The sequence below is a fragment of the Balaenoptera acutorostrata genome, chromosome 1, assembly GCF_949987535.1.
Source record: "Balaenoptera acutorostrata chromosome 1, mBalAcu1.1, whole genome shotgun sequence".
NCBI classification, from domain to species: Eukaryota; Metazoa; Chordata; class Mammalia; order Artiodactyla; family Balaenopteridae; genus Balaenoptera; species Balaenoptera acutorostrata.
In genome coordinates this window covers 55,163,476-55,188,341 of record NC_080064.1, presented here as the reverse complement: position 1 = coordinate 55,188,341, position 24,866 = coordinate 55,163,476, and the positions used below count along the sequence as shown (strand labels likewise).

Here is a 24,866-nt window from a genome sequence, read left to right as displayed (position 1 = left end):
TAAAAGATATCCAACTGCATATTTTCTAAATGATCCATTCCGATCTAATAAACAATGTTTTTCCAGTAAAAAGAAGGCTCCCACTGTCTCCCTTGTCTGCCATAAAAATGTGAGCTTTCCAATATTCATTGATTTGACAAATATTTAATGAATGTCTTTTTTATTTGTGCCAGTCATTGAAGGTATAAAAGAGAATTAAATACCGTTCCGCCCTACACAGAGCTCACAGTTCAGAAGGGGAGACAAACATGTAAACAAACAATCCCAATAGAGAGTGACAGTGGCTGTTTAAAAAAAAACAAAAACAAAAACAGGAGATGAAGGAAGGGTGTTTTTTCCACCTCCTGATTCAAATGCAAAATCATAATCCATTTCCAATTATGAAGGAGCCAAGAGGTATAAACAGATGGAAAACAAGCAATGTTACAGTACATTCCTGAAATACATTGTGGTCAGCAATCAACAACCACACAGACACTGTATGCCCACCACTCTCCTGGGCACTAGAGAGATGACATAGAATTCTACTGCCAAGGAGGTTCCCAATGCCCTTAAGAAACAATATAGAAAGAGTAAAAACAACAACCACAACTAGTATTCTAGAAGTTCTTAAAACACTAATGGGGGAAGTCAGGCAATGTAGATTGCGGCTAAATTATGCAGAGCCTTGACCTTCCATGGCAATAGGGAGCCATTGAAGGTTTTTTTGAGGCAGGGAAGTAACATGATGAAAGCTGTTTGTATATCATTCATACATCACATATAATCATATATAATCTTAAAATCTTGTAATTTTATAATAAGAAATACTACTTTATTGACCATGTATTATGTGCCAGTCACTATTATTCCTTGGGCTTTACATGTATTATCTTCAAACTTCCTAATAGCCCTTCAAGGTAAACATGATCATCTCTTTTCCAGAGATGAGGGAACTGAGACTTAGAAACATGAAGGAAGTGCTAAGGTCACATGGCTAGTTAGTAATGGATCTGGGAAAGTTCACCAAGCTACTTGGATTAATATAAGGAAGAGATTACCAGCAGGGAAATTAGTGTAAGGCCCCTGGATCATCCAAAGATGAGGTATGGTGATGACACTGAAAATAGAAAAATTTATAATGCAACTCACACAAAGAGCTTCATCTATTTTTTTCAAAGTTACCTATGGATGGTGCACTGCAGGGCAGCAATAACGTAAACAATGTTATTTGCCACAATGTGTCAGGACCTACTATTTGCGGTGCTCGGGCTTCTTATTGTGGTGGCTTCCCTTGTTGCGGAGCACGGGCTCTAGGCGTGCAGGCTTCAGTACTTGTGGCTCTAGAGCGCAGGCTCAGTAGTTGCGGCGCACGGGATTAGCTGCTCCGCGGCACGTGGGATCTTCCCGGACCAGGAATGGAACTTGTGTCCCCTGCATTGTCAGGTGGATTCTTAACCACTGCACCACCAGGGAAGTCCAGGCTGCCTGTTTTAAGCACGCAATCTTGGACACCACCACAAGGGGTCAGACCTCCTCCTCCTCCTTCTCCTCCTCCCCCTCCCCCTCCTCCTCTTACTTCTCCTCCACCTCCCCTTCCCCCTCCTCTTCCCCCAAAAGGCTGCAGTCCCCACTGACTTGTTCCTCAGGGGCTCTTGGTCCCGATTCTGGATTATTCTAACCAAGACCACCTACATGATTTGCAAGGCCTAGTGCAAAATAAAACAGCACGTCCCTTGTTCAAAATAATATTAAGAATTTCGGAACTGCAACAGCAGAGCATTAAACCCACTGTGGAGGCAGGGGGCAGGGGCCCTATTCAGTTGCACAGGTTGCATACCCACAAAGCCGATCCTGATTCTAACCTAGCTTCTACTTCCCTAGATCAGTAACAATTGTACAAGACACAGAAAGGTGCTTGACAGCTTCCTGGACAATGATTCTTCTATTCTTATTTTCTAAGGATCAGGAGACCTACTGCTTAGGAGACAGCTTCTCTGTTTAACGAGAGTCAGTAAGTTGTGGGCTCGTAAGATGGATGAAGCTGCCCCAATAGCCAATGCTGACTTTCTCCCTTTCTGTTATATGATTTCCAATGATTACGTGGTACTGTTTTCAGCGAAAAAGATTTTGGTAGTCTGCCCTCCCAAAGGTCATTGTTAAGACAGAGAACATGGTGAGAAAAAGTCAAGGCTATAATCAGCCCAACTTTACAAAAAAAAAAAAAAAACTGCTACTAAATTTAACATACAAAGCTTGTTCAAAAAACAATAAGAACAATAACAAACTAAAATTATTATTACGTAAGTACTATAACTACCAGAGACTACTCTAAGTCCTTTACAAAGATTTATAAATCTTCACAAAAACCTTAGACGCAATATTAGAAACCACGCTCACTTGCTTTCACAGAAGGGCTTGTTTCACTCACCCATCTCTCCTGTGAAAAAGTTTATCTATAAACAGCTGAGTTTCAGGTGGAGGGAGAGCCATACAAGCAAACAAACCCAACTACTTGTTTGACCTTGAACAAGTCCCTTTCCCTTGCTGGGCCAGGTGTGCTCACCTGTAAATACAGTGAGTGGCCCAGATGCCCAGAGGTCCTCCTGACTCTGCCAGTCTGTGACTCCTACAGCAGGAATGCAGGAAAATGTCCTCCTCTCCACTCAACATTCCTGCATGTGCTACCCCAGAGCATTAGATGGACAAGCCACAAAGTCTAGCACAGCAGATATAAACCTGGCCGAAAGCCCAGACACCTGAGGTCTAGTCCTCGGTCTACCCATCACTCCCTCAAGGTATGACTTGAAACAAATCATCACACCCCTCTGAGCTGCAGTTTCCTTATCCATAAATTTATTAGCAGATACCTAAGCTCCTTCTTTGTAAGGCACAATGCCTGGTATCTAGAAAGTTCTCAATGTTTGTTAGTTATTTTCATCATATTGTTATCAATTATTGTTCCCTATTCCAGTAGTTCCCAACAGTTTCAAGTAAGAAGACTCCTTTTAATGCAAAAAGTCATGGAGACTCCCCCTCCCATCTAATAGGTTTAACATTTAGTATCAATTAATTAGGAAAATATGGACTATCAAAAAGTCACTACGAATTTTTATTCAGTTCATCAGAGCACCATTCATATGTGGTGCTTGAAAAACATGAAATATTATTTTGCAATCATTGATGATTCTTGATTCTCAGAACCCTTAGGATGATTCTGAGCTGAGTGATCTGTGCCACCTGCCAGCTCAGAAGGTCCAGTCCATTGCCAACCCAAACCCCACCTTCAATCACCTGGACTTCCCAGCTCCTCCTCCCCTCTCTCACTGCTCTTACCATACTACCAAGACCTAAAATACAAGGCAAAAAGAGAAATATGTATATACAGCTTTGGGAGCTGAATAGATAACTATTTGCCCATGTTTCTACCTTTAAATCTTTTCTTCTCACAGAGTACACTTTTGCAGGGTAAAAATGCCTGGTCCAGCCCTGAGTAAACTCTTCATAATTGGATTTTATTATATATTAGGAAAAAACACAAAATACTAGAATTTTAGAACGGGAATCGTTCTTTAAAGCAATGCTTATTCAATTTTAATTTGCATACAAATCACCTGGGGATCTTGTTAAAATGCAGATTCTGATCCAATAGTTCTGGAGAAGAGCCTTAGACTCTCCATTCCTACCTAAGAAGCTCCCAGGTGACATAGGTGCTGCTGGTCCACAGAGCAGGGTCCAGTCCCACTGCTTTGAAGAAGAGAACTTGAGGATCAGAGAAGGCAAATGTCTTGTCTGCAGTCACACAGCTAGTTAAAGGCAGGGCTAGGAGATGAATTCAAGTTTGTTGACTTTTAGGCCAGAGCTCTTTCTGCTAATGCCCTAATGTCATCCTTTCTCCCTCCCCAAAAAAAAAGTTTCTAAAAAAAAATCTCATTTTCTTACACCACACACACATATAAATAAATAGACACACACACACGCACACACGCACACACACACACACACACACACACACACACACATTCCCTAGAGGACAGAGGCTAAATCACAGTCTCTCCCTCAGTTTCCAGCTCAGAGTCTTACAAACAAAAGATACTCAAAATAATCTGTGTCAGTGGGTTAATCTGATGGGGTGGAGAGCCATATTCTAATTAATGTCTTTACCTTTTTTCCCCTTTTTGATTTCTTTAAAGACACACTTCTGATCAGCTAACCCAAGTCTCTAAAATTGTCTGTACCTATATATTCTCTAAGTTTTCCCTAGAGGTACTTTTCTAAATTAAAAATTAATTTACTGGGAGAAAGTTCAAAACAAGCTATTATTCTAAATCAACATTTAGGGAGGAGCTAAGGGGTTTTTATCCCAATACCAGCAGGGATTTTATGTCCCTGAATATCCTTTGCACTGGACCATTTAAGGCACATGAACTGTTTGAAGAGTTGCACTTAGCAGCCTAAGTGTTCAAACAGGATGGCTTTAAAGCCTCCCCCGCCCTCCCACCGTTCAGAAATCACTCACAAGCCTCCTGGGGCTTCCAACTGTATTTTAACAATCTGAAGAGTTCGAGAAATCTTGCTCCATGAAATTACTTAGCACAGGCCCAAGTACATAGTAGGTCCATGAAAGTGTCGCATCCACCACCTAGAGTCACACTTTCGCCAGGTTTTCAGCAGAACTTTGTTTAAAAGGACAGAAAACATAACCTCAAAGGGAAGCAAAATTGGCAGCATTTCGGCTGTCTCACAGTCTGATTATATTCTACCACTTGGTTAAAATTAACAAGTTTAGTGCAAATACTTTGGGTTTGGGTCTTGCCACACTTAGGAAACCAAGAGGACAGAAAGGTAACACTTAAAGGTAAAACTAATTTTCCCCCTTGCAAGAAGAAACACCAGCAAAGCTCCCGAGCCGCAAGAGCTCCTCTCAGTGGGGCTTCTGATGGTTTCTCACTGGAGGAATGTAATGCATCAACCCCCTGGAGCTCTGGCCTGGCTGCCAACCCACCCCCCACTCAACCTTCCTGAACCTGCCCTTTCAGCCACAAACTCCCCTTCCTGGCACGCAGGGCTCTGGCTCGCCTTCACTGTACACCATCGGGGCCATCCCCTGTGTTCTGACGGTTCTGCACATGTACAGGCGGCCTCATGGCAGCAAACGACAGCCTCGTCTAGGGGCCACCACTCCCCGTTCATATTTCTCTTAAGGCATAAATCAAGACGGATTCTAATTCCTCTGGTTAGTTGTCTCTCCGCATCCCCTCTGCCCACCCCGACAGGTTCCATGTCCAGGAACCCCTAGAAAATGGATCATGTTTTGCTCCCGATGTATCCCCGGGAGCCCAGCACGATCCCTGGCGAGTCGTCAGGATTTAGAAAATGCTAACTCTTTTATCAGATAATATTGGTACGTTTCCTCCACTTCTCCCTTCTGGCTCTCTGCTTCTTCCCGTAGGCATCTTAAAGAGGTTTTAGAGCTGGAAGGGGCAGTCAAGCCATCTTATTTTACAGATGAGGAAATTCAGCTCAACCTTCGAGGGATGCGGTGTCCCAGTTAGCGGTCCAGCTGGACGGAGCCTCTCCAGCCTCTGCCGTCTGTGGCAGACCTACCCCAGTCCCTCCTCATTCCCTGCCTCCGGGCCAGGGAGCAGGGCTGCTGGGCCACCACCCCACCCGGCAGAGAAGGAGATTTGTTCGTTCGTGGCCCAGGGCTGGAGGGCAGGAAAGCCGAGTTCCACTCCAGACTCCAGCACTGAGGAATTTTAGGGGGTTAATTCTGACCAACATCAGCGTGGGCCTCAGGCTCCTCACCTGTAACATGGCAATCTGACCTCAGAGTTACTGATGTTTACTGAGTGGGCTCACTACTTGCCAGGCGTCCAGGAGCAGTGTGTCAGTTCATCCTCACCAAAGGCCACGAGGTAGATATGATTAGCACCTAAGTTTTATAGATGGGGAAACTGGGGCTTTGAGGTTTGCCCAAGGTCACGGTGAGCTGAATGGGTCTTACCTGACTCCCAGGCCAGTATTTTGACTTCTGTCTCATTTCACTTTCTCAGGGGCCCCTTTAACTATAAGAAGCTATGACAGTGAAGGAGGCCTTCATGGGGCAAACAGGAGGCTCACCCCCATGCTTCCTGTCCCAGCAATCAGCCCTCCCCTTACCTAATTGCATTAGCGGCAGTTCTGCCTAATCCTAGGTGCACACAGTGAGAGACAGCATTCTTTCCCTGGGGCTCCGCTTCTGCTGAGATTAGCCACCATCCTCAGGAGGCTGTTATCCCAACTCCAGGGAAGGACGCATCACAGCCAAGATGGAGCTTATCACAGGAAGCCACTGCCACGCTGGGGGTAATAAAACGCAGACTGCACATCTTGGGTCTGATCACAGGCCCTGGATGTGATGCCAACTGGATGGGTGCACACCTGCCAGTCGTCAGCAGGTGACAGTGAAGCAACCACCACCTCTGCATTGTCTGGAGGTGCCAAGTAGGACAGCAGCAAGCACTCAAACTACAGATCGTATCCTGAGCATGTCCTAAAAGCATTCCCGAGAGCAAATTCCCAACATCTGGCACTGTGCCTGGACCAGAGTAGGCTGCCTGGACCAGAGTAGGCGTTCAATCACTTGACAAACAAATGAACTTACTGACCCACCGCCATAGTTGTGGAAGCAAAGCATTCCTTACCAGAAATAAAAGTGGGTACCCAGGCTCACCAGCAATTATTCAATTTGAGATCAGTTCCTTCTCCTCAGTTTTCCCATTCTACAGCCCCTAATAATAATACTCATCTCTCCAAATCCCCCGGGATTTACCCATTCATCCCACAGGACTCTCTAACAAAGGCACAGAATAATTTCTAAAGGTACAGTTATTTAGGGTCACTTACTTAAAAGTTATTGAGCACCTACTATCGACACAATGCAAAATTAGAGAAAACGGCCATAAAATTCTAGGTCTGGGGATGACAAGAAGCCTGGGATTATGGAAGACAGTGGACTGAAAGTTCTAGGACCTCAACTGATTTCTTTAGGAATGTGAGAAGCCTCGCCACCAACTTCACCTCATAGTTCCTTAATCTTTCAGAAAAATGACTGCCCATTCTATTGGGTACTGTAATTGATTGACCATCGAAGACATCAGCAGAAAATGAAATTTCAGAGAAAGAACAGAGGAAATTATACAAGTTGCAAACTTCTCTTTCTCTCTCATTCACTCTCTTTTCAAGAGGCTAGGAAGGAGAACTGGTATACTAGTGTAGTAGTAGTAGTAATAATAATAATGGAACATTTTCATGGTGCTATGCATGGTGATATGCAGTTCGCAACATCATTTCACCATATACAATATATGTAACAATATACATACTTCTCGATATACATAGCAGTCCTCTGAGATTTTATCAGCCCATTTTACAAATCAGGAAACTGAGGCCAAGAGAGGTTAAGCACCTTGCCCAAAATTGCACAGCAGATGAGTGGCAGGCCAGGCCCAAATACAGATTTTTTTTCTTTCCAAACCATGCAGTCTTTCCTCTGTGCAGGGCTGCCTCATACACCCTCATATAATGAGAGCTATTTCTTCTTCCCCAGTTATCCAAATGCTTGACTTGTTGCTGAGGACGCCTTAGTTTCCTCATCTAAGAAATGGGTATAATAATAGGGGGTACCTAATGGGGTCATTGTTAAGTGATGTTTGAATATTGCCTGGCACACAAATGTTACTAGTGGTAACAGAAGCAATCGCTGTTGGATTGTTAATTGAGAACACACTCCCACTCCAAGGCTTTTGTACACACTAGTCCCCTCCTGGATGTCATCCCTCCCCCGCCAAACACACACAGCCACAGTGCTCATTCCTTCACCTCCTGCAGGTCTCTGCTCAAGAGACACTTTATTATAGAGCCTTTCCTACCACTCTACCCACCCCACCCCATCACTCACCCCATCACAAGTTCTTTTACTCTGTTTCATTTTTCTTAGCACTTTCTCTCACCTGATAAAGCATTTATTTCTTTATTTTCAGACTCCCTTCTGAATAGGGTCTTTGTTTTACTCACTGCTTCACCCCTGGCATCTAAAACAACGCCAGCCACATAAATATTTGTTGAGTGAATAAAGGAAGCCTCCTGGATCCATTCACCAAGGAATGGAGACAAATTCTTGCTTGCTATCTGACCCCTCAATCTCAGATAAGACTTTAAAGTTTACAATATATTTTTACCTTCTTCATCTCCTTTAGGCTTCCATAATCTTCAGGGATGGAGTTATAATCCCCACTGCAGAGATGAAGAAACTGAGACCCCAGACCTCAGAGCAGAGCAACTTTCTGGAGAGGCAGAGGCCTGGGCTGGCTCCTGAACCCTATCTCCATCCGGCACTTAAATGTGGTGGGTCTCAGCCTCCCTCTGAGTTGTTCTGGCCATGATGGAGCAGCTGAGGTTCCCGAGAAGGGCTGGCTTACAGAGAGGGGCCCGGGAAATGGCTTTTATCACCTAGTCGAGCACCAGATATCACGGAAGGTAGACTTTTGTAAACACATTTGTCAAAATAAACCCATCTATTATTATCTATTATTATCAATAACATTATGGGTTATTGTTTTAGGGCCTCCCAGACACATGTTTTCCAGGGGAGCACCGCCCCCCCCCCGAGACACCTTTCCTGACTCCCCCTCTGCCAATCCAACCCAGCGCCTTGCTTAGCTGCTCCGTCCTCCACACTGCCAGGACCTGTGCGCCTGCCTTACTTCACAGCCATCAGCCTTCAAGGCCAGCCACAAGACAAGCGCCCAGGAGAAGTGCCTGGAGCCCCAGGCCCTGACCCAGTTCCTGGCTCCCAGCAGACCTCCGTGTGCATGCGGACCAACTACCCCCCTGAAAGCCACCCAGCAGGGCAAGAAATAAAACAGCCCAGCCCTTTCTCCTCCTTCACTACTGCCTCCGGCCCCAAGAAACCCAACTGAAGTTTTTTGTTAAGCTCTCTTTTCTCTCTCCTGCTTGAAGGAAAGGAGGCCTGGCCTGAAGCAGATGGTTCTAGGGATTTAAGAAGAGGTGCTGTGGGAAATGCAAAGACACGCAGGCCTTTCTGGCCATATTTGCATCCAAATTGCTTGCGAGTTCAAAATTTAGAGAATTTTTTCCCCTCTGCTTACTAAGAGAAAGAAGAGAAAGTAAGAGCTCCCCAGGGGATATTTCCCTAGGAATGAGAACTTTCAAATTTCCTGAAGAAAGAAAGGGGAGGGGAGAGCAGAAAGACAAGAAAGGGGACCAGGGGAGGCAGAAGAAGGATGTTCAGTCAGGGAAGAACCACTGGCCGCCCCCATCCTCAGGCGGCCGTCACAGCCCTGACCTGCCTGTGGCCTCAGGCACGGTGCCCTCTCCCTTGTGGCAAGATGCCAGCCAGTATTTCCCACATCTTCTCTCAAACAGAGTATACATGAAAGAAGAGAAAGAGGAGGACCGTAAGGGAGAATTTTAATTTGTTGCCAATTAAGGACAGAGTGACCCTAATGTATGGCAGCGGAACCCAGAGTTATCACAGATCTTCCATCTTGGGCAAACGAGCTCAGCTCTCATCTGCCCACTTCTCCCCTGCAAAATAGAGCCCACAGCAGGTTTGATTGAGTCCAGATTGGCTTTTTACGGGGTTAGATGCCTCATCTTTTGGAAGAGATAGCCTTGAGATTTTCAGCTGTTCAAAGATGCCTTTTCAAATTGCTAGACAGTAATAGCAAAGCCAATTGGAATGTTCCCAGTCTCTAGGAAGTAAGGACAAAGCTTAGTAAAAGTAAGTAGAGTTGATTCAGTTGGCCACCAGGCACTGTGCTGGCTGTGATTCAGACTCAAACCCTACTCTAAGGAGCATCTGATCCAGTGATAGAGGAGATATCACAAAAATAATAACTGCACAAATAAATACCTAATTAAAAATCATAATGATGAATATTTTTAAATACAGGGTGCTATGAAAGCAAGTAGGGTGGGAACCCAATCTAGTCTGGTCAGTCAGGGAAGTGATGTTTAAGCCAGAGCCGAAGGACTGATGGGTTGGGGAAGGATGTTTCTGTGGGAAGGGACAGCCCATAGAGAAGCCACTGTGTGCAAAAGGGTCCCATGACACCCGAGAGGGGGCGGCAGACAGACTGGGAAGGCGGGCCTGAAAGCCCTGTCAGAGGCTCCTTGATAATATGTTTGGGGATACCCTCACCCTTTCCCTCCCCCACTTAATTTCTTTAGGACAAAGTCTTAAAGACAGAGGTCTTCATTTCCTATTGCACCAACCGCTGTGAATTTCCTTCCGGATACTATACCTCTCTTCCTCTGACCCTCTTTGCCATGGACACATTTCCATTTTGACCTTTTGCATTTTCAGAACAGCTCAAATGTAATCAGTATGTCTTGGGCAGTGCCCAACCCTAGCAGTGGGAAGCGCTCAGGTGTCCCCGCTTGCTGACTTGGACCACTCAGGACACTGCATATTGGAGAAAAGCAAATTAATATTGGCTCTCCATCTCAAGCTCCACCTCCTTCAGAAACCCTCCCAGTAATTCCGAACAATGCACACCTCTCACCTCCTTGATCTACAAAACTTACCGTGTGCACCTTCCTCGTGGCACTTAATTACATTGATTTTAGCATTCCCTCAACCCATATTTGGTGATTTCCTATCAAGTAAAATATGCTCAACTAGACAGTTGTTAACTAACAAAGATCTGGTCCCTGCTCATGAAGAAGTGGGTAGAATGGAAAGTGGCTGGTTCTATGACACTGGGGAAGTTACGAAATATCTCTGAGCCTCAGTTTCTCTTGGGAATAAAAGCGTGACCTCCTCTTATAAATACACTTGTATTCAAAACACTATCAGAGGTTGTCTCTGAGGGATAGGATTGTGGCGAATTTTGTTTTTGCATTACATTTCTGATTTTGTTTTTAATGGACATATATTTTCTCATGAGAAAAAAAGCATTCAAACTGTTTTCTTTTAGGTTAAAAAAAACAATACCACTTCATTTTCTTGTGAGGATTAGCAAGGTATGATGTGTGCATGGTCAGGACACAATAACCTCACCCAAAGCAGTCTATGGGCTCTGAGCAGAAATTCTGGGAGAGACGGAGGAGAGATTGGACCCCTGCCACACCTCTCAGTAGTGCCTGCTCTGGATATCAAAGTCATTCTCTCCTACACGCCAGCTTCGTTCTGGGGTAGAGACCTGGCTGAGGGCATCTCTCAGCTTCCCCACCCTAAAGGGGCTACCCCTAAATCCCAGGGATGGACTATGTTTAGCCCGTCCTAGTGAGGCTGGTGGGCAGGGGTTAGGATTGGCAGTCTCCCCATAACAAGGCTGGAGTGTGGACAAAAGCAGTTTCTTTTCCCAGTTGACAAAGGGGCAGAAGGAGGAAGTAAGGGGAGAGAAGTTTAATTCAGGGCAATAATCTTGGAAAGACAAAATAATAGTATTCCACCGCAAAATACAGAATGCCTTGCTAGATTTGTTGCCTGTAGTAGATGCCCAATAAATGATGGTGATTATTATTACACCACTAACATTGAGGTTTGGGCTAAATCAGCATAAATGAGTGTGACTTAGGAGGCTTGTGTGGGAATGCTGGCTGAATGTGAGGGCACCGGGGAAAAAAGGGCAGAAGGGCGGACTCCTGAATGTGGGAGCACTGGGGGTTGAAGAACAAGATTTCAGGGAGGAGAGATGGACAGGAAAGCGCTTGAGCCAGATGTGTGGAGTGGGGGAGGGAGGGTGCCAAGTACACAGATTCTAGAGGCTGCATGATAGACAAAGGGGCCTAAACAAAGGCCAGAACAGTGAGTTTGATTCAATGAGTTATTCTCATGCCATATGGGGGTATCAATCTTGTCTCCCTGACAAAAACAGTAAACTTCCTACAGAAGAGAATCTAGCCATATATTTCTCCTGCATCCACTTTAGTTGCTAAACAAATATTTAACCAAGTGGAATCGCCAGTGCCTTCCTGGGAGTTTACACAGGACATGTCACTCGGCGGGTAGGGAACTGTGCCTCCCGGGTCCCTTCTTTCCTTCTCTCCTCTACACCAACACTCAGCAGACAGAGCCACTGGCCTGTTGATTTGATTCCATGAGTCTGAGGGAAGCCACCTTCACCAGCATCCTGGACTGGTCAAGAAACTTTCTAAACCTGAGCCCTGAGGCTGAGAGGTAGGAGGGTTATTTATAAAATGTTTTGACCAACGTATATATAGTTTTAATCCCAACACATCCATAAAATCTGACAATTACTCCTTTAAGAAAAAATCAAGTTGCAGCCGGTGTAAGGGAGCAATGCATTACTTTCTTCTTGGGGAAGGAAACCAATCAGTGTTGGAAGTGCTGGACTCTCTCTGCCCCTTGACTTAACTACTCCTTGCAAGGCACAGTTGGATACGGTGACTTGCTGACAGCTGGTAGAACAAACTGGGCATGCTCAGCTCAGATACTCCCTTGCTCACTGGGGAGGAGAGATGCCCTTTACCAGGTGGCCCCTGGGAGGCCCCCATTGCAGGTTCTGACCCTCTGAAGACTACCTGGCCACAAGCAAAGCACTTGATTCCTTGGCTTAGGGACACCAGATGTGAGTGGGCACAGCGTGCTATGAGCAGCATAGAGAAAGAGAAGGTAACTCACCCGTAGATTAAGAACATCGTCAAAAATTGTTGCTGCTTGTTGTCAGCGGTCTACACAGCTAATCTCAAATAGGCAACATTTTGTGACTGAAAGTTCCTATACAACACACGGCAATTCTCTGAAGGAAGGAGGTAAATAGCCACCACGGAACTAAGCGCTACTTTCTTAAGGCACGTCTTTCAGGGGAGTCCATATGGAGAAGCGCTAACTTTCATCCCACTGAACATTCAGGTAGGGAAAAGAAAAACAACAAATCCTTTGCAGGGAATGTGAAAATTATGTAAAAACTATGACATACCAGATCGGAGTGAAATCCAAGAGGTGAGGATATAATCTCTCTCGTGGAGAAAAAGTGAAATAAGTTGCTTTGATGGATGCCTAACCCCATCAGGAAATGGTGTCAATTTCCCTGGAAGAACGGATAGGAGCCGTCCAGGAAATCTAGGGCTTCAGGCAGCAGGATCTGTTCTTACCTTAGGATGTTCAACCTTCACAAAGCTTAAGAAAGGTCCCCATCCTGGAGGAATATTAATATAATTATAACCTAAAAGTTCTAGGTGCTAGGAAGGTCTGCCCCAGGGATGATTATATTATAAAAGAAAGGTTCTGAGGTTTAGAAATTTTGCTCCATCATGTCCTGGGAAAATCTCAAAGGAGGCAGTGCACTCTTGCTGCTCTCCACTTAATTCACAGGAGTAGCTGCAAGCACATACTGAACACCACCCAGGCACTGTACGTGCACTTCCCATGGTCCTCCCCACCCTGTGCAGGTGGGCACCGTTATGCTTCCTGTTTTACAGGTGAGGAAGGTGAGTCTCAGGGAGGTCAAGTCATTTGCTGACCTGGCCAGAAACGGTGAGCCCAGGTTCACAGCAAGACCTTCTGATGCCAAAGCCCTTCTATTACTGGCTCCACTGCATGCTGCAATCACCAACCACTTAGGAAACTCCTTGTTTTTAAGTAACTTCTCTCAGTCTATTTGCAAGTGAACTTTCTTAGATTACAGGAACCCTAGCTCCAGGTTCCACCTACAAATGCCTCACAACTATTTCCAAAAACCATAGCTGATTTGAGGAGAATCAGGCAAATTCATTTACTGGTAAAACTGCAGTGACAAGACATAGAGTCACGAATTCCAGTTTCTTAATTTTTTTTTGGCCACGCAGCTTGCAGGTTCCCTACTCAGGGATCGAGCTCGCACCCTTAGGTAGTGAAAGCGCAGAGTCCTAACCACTGGACCATCAGGGAATTCCCCCAGTTCCTTACCGCAGAAACACTAAAGGCCTGAACTCAAAGAGGCTGGGTTTCAGACAGGCTGCACCAGCTGTAGTGACTTTAGGTGAACTACCAACCTCACAGGCCTGATTTTAAAAGGGAGAGAGAAAAAAAGAGAAAGAAAGCAATTCTATTTCATTGGATTATTTGAAAAATTAATGGTAATATACATGAAATAATTTTGTAAGCTGCAAAGCCCTGTACAAATGGAGGCTTCAATTATAATTATTTTGACCCAGCTATTTGACTGGGATCTTACAGAGAATCTGAATCATCAGATAGCGTTTTTTTTTTTTTTTTTAATGAGATGTAAAATAGCCTAATGATCAAGGACAAAGCCCCGGACTCGGGACAACTAGGTTCAAATCCTGGCTCTTCCACTTAACTTGCTCTTTGATACTGATCAAGTTACCTACCTTCTCTGTACCTCAGTTTTCTTATCTGGAAAATGGAGCTAATAATTAGTGCCTACCTCATAGGGTTTCCCTGAAGACAATTCAAGTTAAAATAATTAAAGAACTTAAAATATTTCTTGGCACACAGGATTTTTTTTTTTTAATATTTATTTATTTGGTTGTGTGGGATCTTAGTTGTGGCAGGCAGGCTCCTTAGTTGCGGCATGCAAACTCTTTGTTGAGGCATGCATGTGGCATCTAGTTCCCTGACCAGAGATCAAACCCGGGGCCCCCTTCATTGGGAGCACGGAGTCTTACCCACTGCGCCACCAGGGAAGTCCAACACACAGGATTCTTGATGTGTATTACTCAACTATTATGATGTTCATCACGCAGGCAAAAGGAGGACTGGGATTTAGTAACCTTCACTACAAAACAAAACTGCTGCAGCAGAGGGAATAAGATACATGATACCTTTGACAAGCAGCCCTGAAATGTACTGGATTTTTAATTCTCTGGGACGCTCTTTTGGAGAGAAAAATAAGTTATCAGGCTTCCAGTAAAACCCTGCTTCTTCCTCCCTTCCCCCGCTCCTTTCATATGCAAAAAAAAACCCATGAAGCCACCACTCAAAGCCCTCTTTCCTCTTCATTACTCTCCCATCCCCAAAGATCAGCTTCATCCCAGGGTGAAGGCCCAGTTGAAGAAGTCTGGACAGCCTGGGCAAGTCTCTGGAGACCAGGGCAGGGGCAGAATGTCCAGCTCCTCTCCTCTCTCCATCTCAATCCTTCCCATCTTTTCCAGCTTGTATCATATCCCACTTCCTCCAGAAAGACTGCTCGCTTCTAGGCATTCTGCATCTGTAATGGCCAACTCTGCACTCTCTGGCTGCAAAGTTATTTCACAAGTGTCTATTTTATTGCCCCTAAAAGGTAAACTCCACAAGGGCTAGTCATAGTTCTTCTAGAATCCCCACAGCTGACCACAGCGCTACAGACACCGTTTGCGCGCCATAAATCATTGGGGAAGGGGCTGAATTCACTGGAAGGAGCCCAGACTCCCTGCAAAGTGGTCAGATGCAAACTAGGTCTGAGCCTCTACTCCTCCTCCCAAGCCCACGGCAGATGCTGCTATCAGATCACAGCCTTCCCTCCCAGCGACCCTGGAAGAAACCTCAGAATCCTTTTCAACACTGCACCACAGGCAGCCAATACAAATTGACTGGAAAGATGAACCCCTTTTGCCATTTCTGCTTCCTAGGCACTTTGTTAACTGAGTCTCTATAGCACTGGGACTTTACCACTATTATCATAACTACCACACTCTGCTGTACAGAGCTGTTGACTTGTCTGCCTCCAGTAAAACAGTGACTTTCAAACTTCTGATCATGAGAGCTCAATAAGAACCCAAATCAGCACATACCAAACTGAAGCTAAAGTTTCCCAAAATACTCACCTGATTAATGTAATGCACTCTGATATTTCCTATTATAGCCTACCTAAAAATAGTGATTCAGACCCACAAAATTCATCTCATGGTGCACTATGGTTTACAACTATATGATAGATAGATAGATAGATAGATAGATAGATAGATAGATAGATATAAAATGTTAGTTATATAAATAATGTTAAGATAACATTAGCAGCTGTAACTGATAAGCCCTGAAATCTCAGCCTTCACTACAATAGAAGTTCATTTCTTACTCACATAAAACCTAAACAAGTGTGGGCTGGCAGGTGGCTTCCACCGGGCAGTCATTAAGGATGGGTTCCAAGCTGTTTCCATTTTGTGGTATCGTCGACACATGACTTCTAGAGTTCCCACATACAGGATCATAGCAATCCTGCCTGGGAAGTTTTTTTATGGATCAGGTGTACAGGTGACACTCATTGCTTTCAACCTCATTCCACCGGCTAATATTTAGTCACATGGCCTCGGTTTAACTGCAAGGGGCCTGGGAAATGTAGTCTAGCCATGTGCCCAGGAAGAGATGAAACAGATCTGATGATCAGCTAGCAATCTCTGCCACAGACCTGCCATTTGAAAAACCCTCCAAGGGAAGGACCTAGCCTTAATCACCTTTATGTCTCTAGTGACTAGGAAAATATTTGGCTCAGAGTAAGTGCATAGAAAAATGTATGATCAGAGAATGAATGGGGAACATGGCAGGTCCTGGCTAGAGTTCCAGAAGTGTTACGGTTTATGATTAGGCTTCACGATTCTCTCCAAACTCACGCCTGTGCAAATCCACCCCCCCCCCCAACCCTGCCCAAAGCAGAGCTGAATCCAAAAATCTGGATTAGGACAGGTGGGGAAGATACCAGACAGAGAAACTGTGTTCCCTTCTCTTTGGGGGCTGCACAGCCACTTACTCTTCCCACAAACCACACGCCTGTTGAAAAGGAGCACATCAGAACAATTCAGAGCACACGGGCTTTCGAGGCAGATACGTCCTGACCAGGCCTCTCTCTGGCTACAGAACTACAGCTGAGCACTCAGGACGCGAGCATCTTCCATGCATTATATCTCACTGCGCCCTCACAATAAGCCACTGAAGGGCACGGAGTTCTCCCTCTGACCCTCCAATTCCCTGAGTGAGAATTAATGTCTTCTACCCCTGTGTTCCCAAAGTCCTTTTTTCACAACCCTTCCCTATAATTCACTTATGGGAGAGCCAGTTGGCATGTGGAGGTACATATCTGTTCATCTTGCCTCCCCAATTACACTTCAAGGACAGTGGAAATAGCACACACTTGAGAGTCCAAATACCTAGGTTCAAATGCCAAACCCAACTTAATAGTTTTGTGAGGTTGGCTAAGATGCTTACCTCAATACTTGAGCCTCGATTTCCTTATCTGACAAATGGGGTCAGAAGTCCAACCTCAAGGGGATGCTGGGACATATAAACCTAATACCTATACAGAACTATGCCTGGCACATAGTAGGTTCTTTTAAAAGTAAGAATGTCCCTCCTCCATCTCTCCTTGAGGGCAGTGATAATGTTTTACTCCTGGGCACTAACACCATATCTTGCATATAATAAATATAAAAAGCAAATGTTAGTTGAAATGCATTAAATGACAAGCTTTACTGTTGAAAAATAAAAATAAAAACACAAACCCAGTCTTGGTCTTTAGACTGGGTTCGTTTTTATCTCCCCTCCCCCTTCCCACACACTTCTTTACTCTTCTCTCTCTGGGTAACGTGAACTTTTTTTTTTTTGTACTCAGAAATTTTAAATGGTTAACAGAGCACCTCAGGATTCTTTCCTCCGGCCATTATCCTTCTCTTTCAAGTTGTGCTCAGCAAGATTATTTGGATATTGGAGCTAAAAACGGTCAGATTACAAGTGGAGGTCCCTGAAATGTAACATTCCCCATTGCAGGATTCTGGAATTACACCAAGCACCAGGGAGGGGTTGCTCTTCCCCAAAGAGCTCACTGGTCTGAAAAAAGCCTTTGTTTTAAGGCTTTGCAAAACTGCCCTGTGGAATCTTCTCCAGTCCAGGTCCCCAGCACTAGCCTGGGACTGCTCACATCTAGAGTATCTACATGCTCCCTGTAAAAAGGAACACTCAAGAGTCCTACCATCTTGAAAAAATTGCTGCTCTCTGAGTCTTGGTTTGTATCTCACAGCACAATGCTCATTGTTTTGGAACCACTTGTTCTGATTTCTCCAGCAAACCCTGCTGATGATAGCAGCTACTAGTTCTGCGGTGCTGTGTTAGGTGCTTTATGTCAATTATCTCCTCTCATTCTCACAAAAACCCTGTGAGTCAGATATTACTGTTATCCCCATTTTGCAGAGAAGGAAACTGAGGCTGAAACTGAAGGTCAAAGAACTTTGTCTAAGGTCACACAGCCAGCAAGCAGCAAAGCCCCAATTCAAACTCTAGTCTATCAGGTTCAAATCCCATTCCATTTCTGTTACTCCATACCGCCTCTTTAAACGGCTATAAAAGAAGGTCCTTTCTGTACAGAAATACTTGAGAAAATAAACAGTTTGGACTGGTTGATCTTTAGGTCCCTTCCCCCTCTTAAAAAAAAAATCTATGGTTCTATGAGAGAAGAAAAAAAAAAAAGGAAATGTAAGCAGGCTAAACATTATGAGGGTTGGCTTATCAGTATTTAATAACAGCTTTTGGATCAAAACTCTACAGAACCTTATTTATGGACAGACAGTGACTGTTAAGCAGAACCTTTTTATACAACCTTTTCATCTGAGGATATTGTAGCCGTCTACTGCCTTTCTATTAGTGAGAGATGGGGTGTGAAATTTGCTGGCCCTGCCAACATTATCCCATTAAATTATCTGCCTTCTTTCAATGTAATTCACTCAGGGGCAGCAGTTTGAGACTCAGGCCCTGTGGCTGTTCATGCCTGGGCGTTCTGAGGGGGGGAGGTGTGAAGGAAAAAGTTCAGGTGGTGGTAGCATCCCAATGACATAACATCAATCCACGTTTCACTGCCTTACCAAAATAAAGTGGATGCCACAATTATCCCATTCCTAAACAAACTGAAAACCCCAACCGAGCTTACTGCAACAAAGAGAGAGCCTTTTTACTGCTGTTTATTTTTATTTTGTATTCGTTAGCTTTTTAGATATTCCTGGCATGCAAGTCAGGCTCCGTGTAACAAGCAGCTGCATTTAGTTAAGGATCTCGAAGAGTTTCCCCAACCCAAAGCCCCCACCCCATCATCCCCCGCTTCAACTCCAGAGAACTTTCTCAGAATCACAGAAGACTATTCCTTTCTGTCTGTCTACAGAACAGACCCTCCTGACACACCTTGGGGATTAGGTAAGGCCAGGCTGAGGCTCTTCTGTTTGAGAAAGAGTCCTCGGAGACTTGAGTGTTTCCCAGATGGGGCTGGATTTGCGAGGGTCTGATCCACATCAGGAACTTGGAGTTGGCAAGCCAGCTCTCCCACTAGAGAACACTCTAATAAATCACCCCTTTTCAGCCTACACCCCAAGTTGTACACCAAGATGCAAATACAGAGGCACTTCATCAAAATACATCTCATCGCTGGTTGGAAGGAATTGCCAGACACACTCTTCAAACCGCATCCAAGGTGCAGTTCATTACAGCAATATAATTCCTCCTGATCAGAGGTGCAGACCATAGGGGCCATTCCGGTCTATCTCTGAGTTACAGCAGGTCTTGCTCAGGCAACTCCAGCACAGGAAGGAAAACTGCAATTGGCTGTCTCCAATCATTTCTTATAACCCCTAGATATGGCTAAGAGAACATCCCTTTGCTGCTCTTAGAAAACCTGGGGAAAAGGCACCTTTGGCTCCTACATAACATAAAAATAGTGTAAATTTTAAGACAAACCAGGAGAGGCTGTCTAGGGCAGCAGTTAGATAAGAGCATGAACTCTTAGCCTCTGTAAGGCCAGCAATGCCATTTCCTAGCCATGTGACCTTGAGAAAGTAATTTAACCTCTCTGCCTAAATCAAAATGAGCTAATTATGCCGCCTCCCTCATAGGGTTGTTGTGAGGATTCAGTGAGTTAATACTTGCAAAATGCTTAGAACGGTGACTGGCCTATTGTAAGGATTATGCAAGTGTCTGTTAAATAAATTGTGCAAACACCGGCATCTCAGAATGCTTGGGTTCAGGGAAATACATTCCTGGTAGAGGTCAAAGGATTTGACACCATTCTTCAGCTTCTCTCAGGCCCAATAACAACCGGCCTGGTGGGAGAGAAAGCAGAAAGTGAGGAGAGATAGAGGCCCCATGGATTGTGCAGATCTGGACTAAGGCCCAGGACCCCCCCCACCAACCCTCAACGTTTTGCAACCTACCCAGGAAGGCAACTCATTGACCCAAGCACCAAACACTCCAAATCAATGGTTCCTATTTTGGGGGGATTGCAGTTTCCTTAAAAAATCAGATTATAGCTAGAAACATACAACCACAAAAATGCACATTAAATTTTGTGTATTATTTCTGGGGGTTTGCCTAGCCTCAATTTCAGGTACCCCAAGTTAAGACCCTCTAGGCTGGGTGCTCTTCTCCAGTACTTGCCATACATAGTTTCATTTAGATCTCATAACACTCAGGTAAGGCTGAGAAAAACTGATCACCATACCCAGTATGTGTCAGAGAAAAGATTCAAACCCATGTCTGTTAACTCCAACACCTGTGCTCATAACCATTAAGCTCTACTGTTCAGTTCTACTATACTCCCTTCATACTAGAAGATGAGACAAGAAAAGGAAAAATCCTTGAAAATACGCCATGTTGAGTTTTTAACTAGGAAAAGCAAATAACACAACAATTTTACATACAACCAAAAAAGTTATTCTCCATTCATTCAACGAAAATCTATGGCCCACTTACTATATACGTGTATAAACATATGTCATTTATATAGATATATATGTACATTATATATATATATATAGTCTACAGAGCATTCCTTTCTCCATAGGATGCTGGGTAAAATTTTCAAAACTATTTGAAATGGGGTATGTGGTACCACCAAACCACAGCCAAATTGAACACTAATGAATGCAAGTAACACACCATTTAGAAACTTTCACGTCTCATTTGAGGCCTATGTTCACCATGCAGGAGATGGAGAGAGGAAAATACAGACCAAAGTTAAGTTTGTAAAAGGACTCCTAACTAAATACCAGAAAGATAATCCCAGGTATCAGAACAGTAATACAGCCATCAGGTATACTGAATCAATATTAAAAATTAAATATTCCCAACACACTGCCAGAGGCAGTTGGACCACACCCCTTGTCAATTAGGCCTCTGTGTGGTTCCCCCAGGTAGGATTTTCAGGTGTCTCTAATAAAGATGCAGCTGGATGACTTGGTCTCCAGTGTTTTCACCAGGAAAGCTAACAGTCCTGTTGCCCTCAAGAGATTCTGATTCTAGAAGCCGACAGGACAGGCACCTATTAAAACATCATTGGAAAGTTTACAAAATGACAGCAAACAGTAGCAGGCCACCCCCCTCTGACTCCAAGCAGCCAAACCACAGAATCTACAGGATTCTGAGAGGCCTAGGTGGGTTCTAAAGGCCCTGAGCTCTGGGTACAGTTATCACGGCTTCAGCTTCTTAGAGAGGTTTAGCTCCGGGTTGGTAAAAGGAAGATGGGGAGAAAACAATGAACAGACCAGAAAAAGCAAATGTAAAGGTTTGCTCCTCCTGGCTAACAAAATAGAGAAATGATGGGAGAAATGCTGAGCACTTTTAAAATAAATAAATAAATGAAACATATCTCCCCTTAGGCTGATTTCCTGAACCTCTGGCTGAGTTACCTTAAGAATCTTGGATCAGACAAGAAAGTAAATCTGAGTTCCACTAGAAGATTTCTCCCCAGAGAAAATATCAAGCATTCACAGAAATGGAAAGGGATTTATTAGACAATAAATAAGACAGTAATCACTGATTTTAGCTCAATACTGAAGAGTTCAGAATAGGCAATACTTTCTTTAAAAAAAAATTTTCATGGGAGAAAAAGAAACAATTCTAATTCATACGCATGGAGGTCTCACAGAAATGGGACCTAAGAAGTGGCCAAAGCTGGCAGCTTTTATACTTTTTAGACAAAGAAACAATAAATTTGTGAGGAATTTTTTTTTAAGGTTTTTAAACCTGTAGACAATTAAACAAGACAGAATTTGGGTGACTGCTGATAACAAAATTGTCTTACACTCAGCAAAATCATTGCCTGTACATTTATTTAAAGGCAGATAACCAAGGTAAGGTGCACTGTACCCTCCCTCCCCCCTTCCTCCCCTTCCCCATGATCTAAAAGCAACCACCGTTGAAAGCTTATGTAGAAGTAGAGTGAACAGAGGATATAACCGAAGTAATCAAGGCCCCACGCTAGGAGCCTTCCTTGCCTTAGCTAGAATCACCCTGGTTATCTCCACCTCAATTCACCGGGCAACCTGACATCAGAAGGATGTTTACAATGTTTTAGGCAGCATGGCCCCTTCTTTACTTTTCACCCAGGTGTGTGGCATGGAACCAGATGTTTGGCATCAACGAAGCAAACATCCATGTGACCAAGCTGTTTACATTTCATTAGGATTTTTCATCAAGAAGGTGCACTCCCTGCTGATGTACATCTTAATTACAATTAGGAGCTGTATTTACCCCGAGGAGCCTCCAGATTAGCCCAACCACACTACAGGATCAATTTCAGAATCATCCTCGGAAAATGTGGTTCCCACTTCCCCAAAGTCATCTCTAAGAAATCAAAATTCACCCACAACTTCCTCGCAGAGTGTGTTTTCTACTACGAAAAATATTAGCTAGATTTTAGTCGAAACTAATTCTGCAGTCATAGGTCATGGAGCGAACAGATCTTTTCCCCTCAACTGCTAAATAGCCCAGAGCCTTTTCTCCCAAAAGCACCGCCTTAACTTAAAAATGAAAGATGCATGATAAAAGAGCATGGGTTGGGGCTGTGAGTGGGGGAGGGAAGAATCCAGGGGCTCCAGCACCCCCTCAAGGGATGCATGTTAAAAGTGAGGCCCAAGACCCTGGAGACTTTAATCAACTTTCCCCCTCCAACCTCCAAAGAATGAATCGGCTGTCTCCACAGGCGCAGCCGGGCTCTTCCCTCTCATTGTGTACCGGCTTAGACGCAGCAAGGATCCCAGCTTCCCGCAGCGAGCTAAGACGCTCTGGCTTTCGGTGAAGTCTTTCTCTAACTGTTGCGATTGTCTTTGGAGATTACCAAAATCAAGTATGCATTAGCTGTCTTTTCCCCCCTTGTTTGTAACACACACACACACACGCACGCACACACACACGCACTCTGGAACAGCAGGCCTCCTCTGACAGCACATTTTGCACAAAGTGGCGGCGGCGGCAGCGCACACGTTGTGGCCTCCATCGTGACCCTCCAGAAGGCCGGCGAGCCGGGGATGGTGGAGATGCGAGGCCGCCCGAGCCACAGGAGGACAGGGCTTTTGTTTGGGTCGGTCTACGGACAGCCTGGGCTCTCGCAGGCACCCCTGAAAATACAAACTCCCTTCTGGACCACGCTCTCCAAGGCGTCTGCGATTTAGGAGCAGGATGGACTTGCCTGAACACCGGTTGGAGTGCGTTAGGGGTCCAGGGAGAGATGGGGGTGACGAAAAGCATCCCATCGCCCCACGACCCCCAACCCCTCCACGCTTCCTGTCAGCGCTGACAACTGCGGCTGGGAGCCGAGGAAGAAGTCCCCGGGCGCACCCCCGGCCCACAGCGGGGCTCCCGGATGAATCCCCTCGCCTGCCTCCCCGGCTCCTGGAGTCGCGCTGGCAAGACCCCCGACGGGGCGCCGGCCGTCCCCCGAGGCAGGCGCGACGCTTCCTGTCTGCCCAGCGCCGGGCGAGCCGGCGGGAGTGTGGCCGGGGCCGGGCGGGCCCGCGCGCCGGCCGATGCTCCTCTTACCTTGGGCAGCGGCCCCACGCGCCGCCAGCAGCAGCGCGGCCAGAAGCGCCAGGAGCGGCGGGCGCGCCCCGCGGCGGCGCGGCCGGTGCATTCCTCCTCTCGCGGCGGCAGCGGCGGCGGCGGCTCCCAGGCCGCGCGCAGAACATCCACAGGCTCTGCCCGGGGTCCCGGCCACCTCGTCCCGGCCGCTCTCCCCACAGGATGCCGGGGGCGTCTGAGAAGTTCTTTGTCTCTCTAACCTGCTCCTTCGCCTCCGCCCGGCCGCTCAGGACCCCGCAAACGCGGTCCCTCCCCAGCCCTCTGGCTGCAGCCTCGCCGCGTCCGGACGGTCAGTTCAGTCCCGGGCTGTCGGGGTCGCACTCGCGGACTGCGAGTCTCGCCGGCTCGGGCTCTGAGAAGAGCGCGCCCTGCGCACGGCGGCTGCCGTCCCGGGGCTCCCTCCGTGGCGGCCGCGGCGGCTCCTCCTGCTCTGCGCGCTCGCTCTCTTGCTCTCAGCCTCCCTCAACTTGTCACTTTCCACCAACTCTCCAGCCCAGCGCCCGGGCCCCGACCAATGGCAGAGGCGGGCCCAGGCCGGCGACCCAGCGCCCTCTGCTGCTGCCTCTCAACACCCGCACCCTCCCAGACGTCCCACAAGTCGTTGCTCCCGCGCCTCCCCTGCCCCACGACACCTCAAACCTGCAGCGGGACCTGAGCCCAGTGGGCCCTTGGGGCCATTTGACAGAAAGGGAAACCGAGGCTCAGGGAGACTTGTCGGGCTTCGCAAACCGGTTCGTGGCTGAATGACTTAGGAGACCCAGATTCTAGCGGCCTCAGCTCTGCCACTGTTAGCTGTGTGACCCCGGGTAATAGAACGTTTAGTGATATCATGCAATTTCCCTTCGGAGTTTCTCTTTGACCCAAGTGATTTATGTTTTCCCATTTTTGTCTTCAATTTCTAGTTTCACGGCCTTGAAATCAATGTCATCTGTACTGTTTCCTTATGGAGATGTATTGAGGATTTCTCTGTGGTCAGTTTTTGTCAATGTCCCCTTGGTCTCTTGAAAGGTGTTTTTCTGTCTTCAGAATGTGGAGATAGGTGACTATCTCAATTTGACCTTTATATTATGTTTCTTAGGCCTTCTGTGTCTTTGCATATTTTTTTGTC

The 24,866-nt window shown here is 45.8% G+C and overlaps 1 protein-coding gene across 4 annotated transcripts in view; it reads right to left on the bottom strand.

Moving 5' to 3' along the window:
• ROR1 (receptor tyrosine kinase like orphan receptor 1) overlaps positions 1–24,288 on the bottom strand; it is a 402,887-nt gene extending 378,599 nt beyond the window's left edge. For 2 of the 4 annotated variants that reach the window (XM_057551682.1, XM_057551685.1), the window contains exon 1: positions 23,720–24,287. In XM_057551682.1, coding sequence (XP_057407665.1) covers positions 23,720–23,810 — 91 coding nt within the window. In that variant the 5' untranslated portion in view covers positions 23,811–24,287. Of the gene's footprint in view, positions 1–23,719 lie in introns of all 4 variants that reach the window. The other 2 variants (XM_057551680.1, XM_057551690.1) reach the window with 2 other exon arrangements.
• Positions 24,289–24,866: the final 578 nt, after the last annotated feature.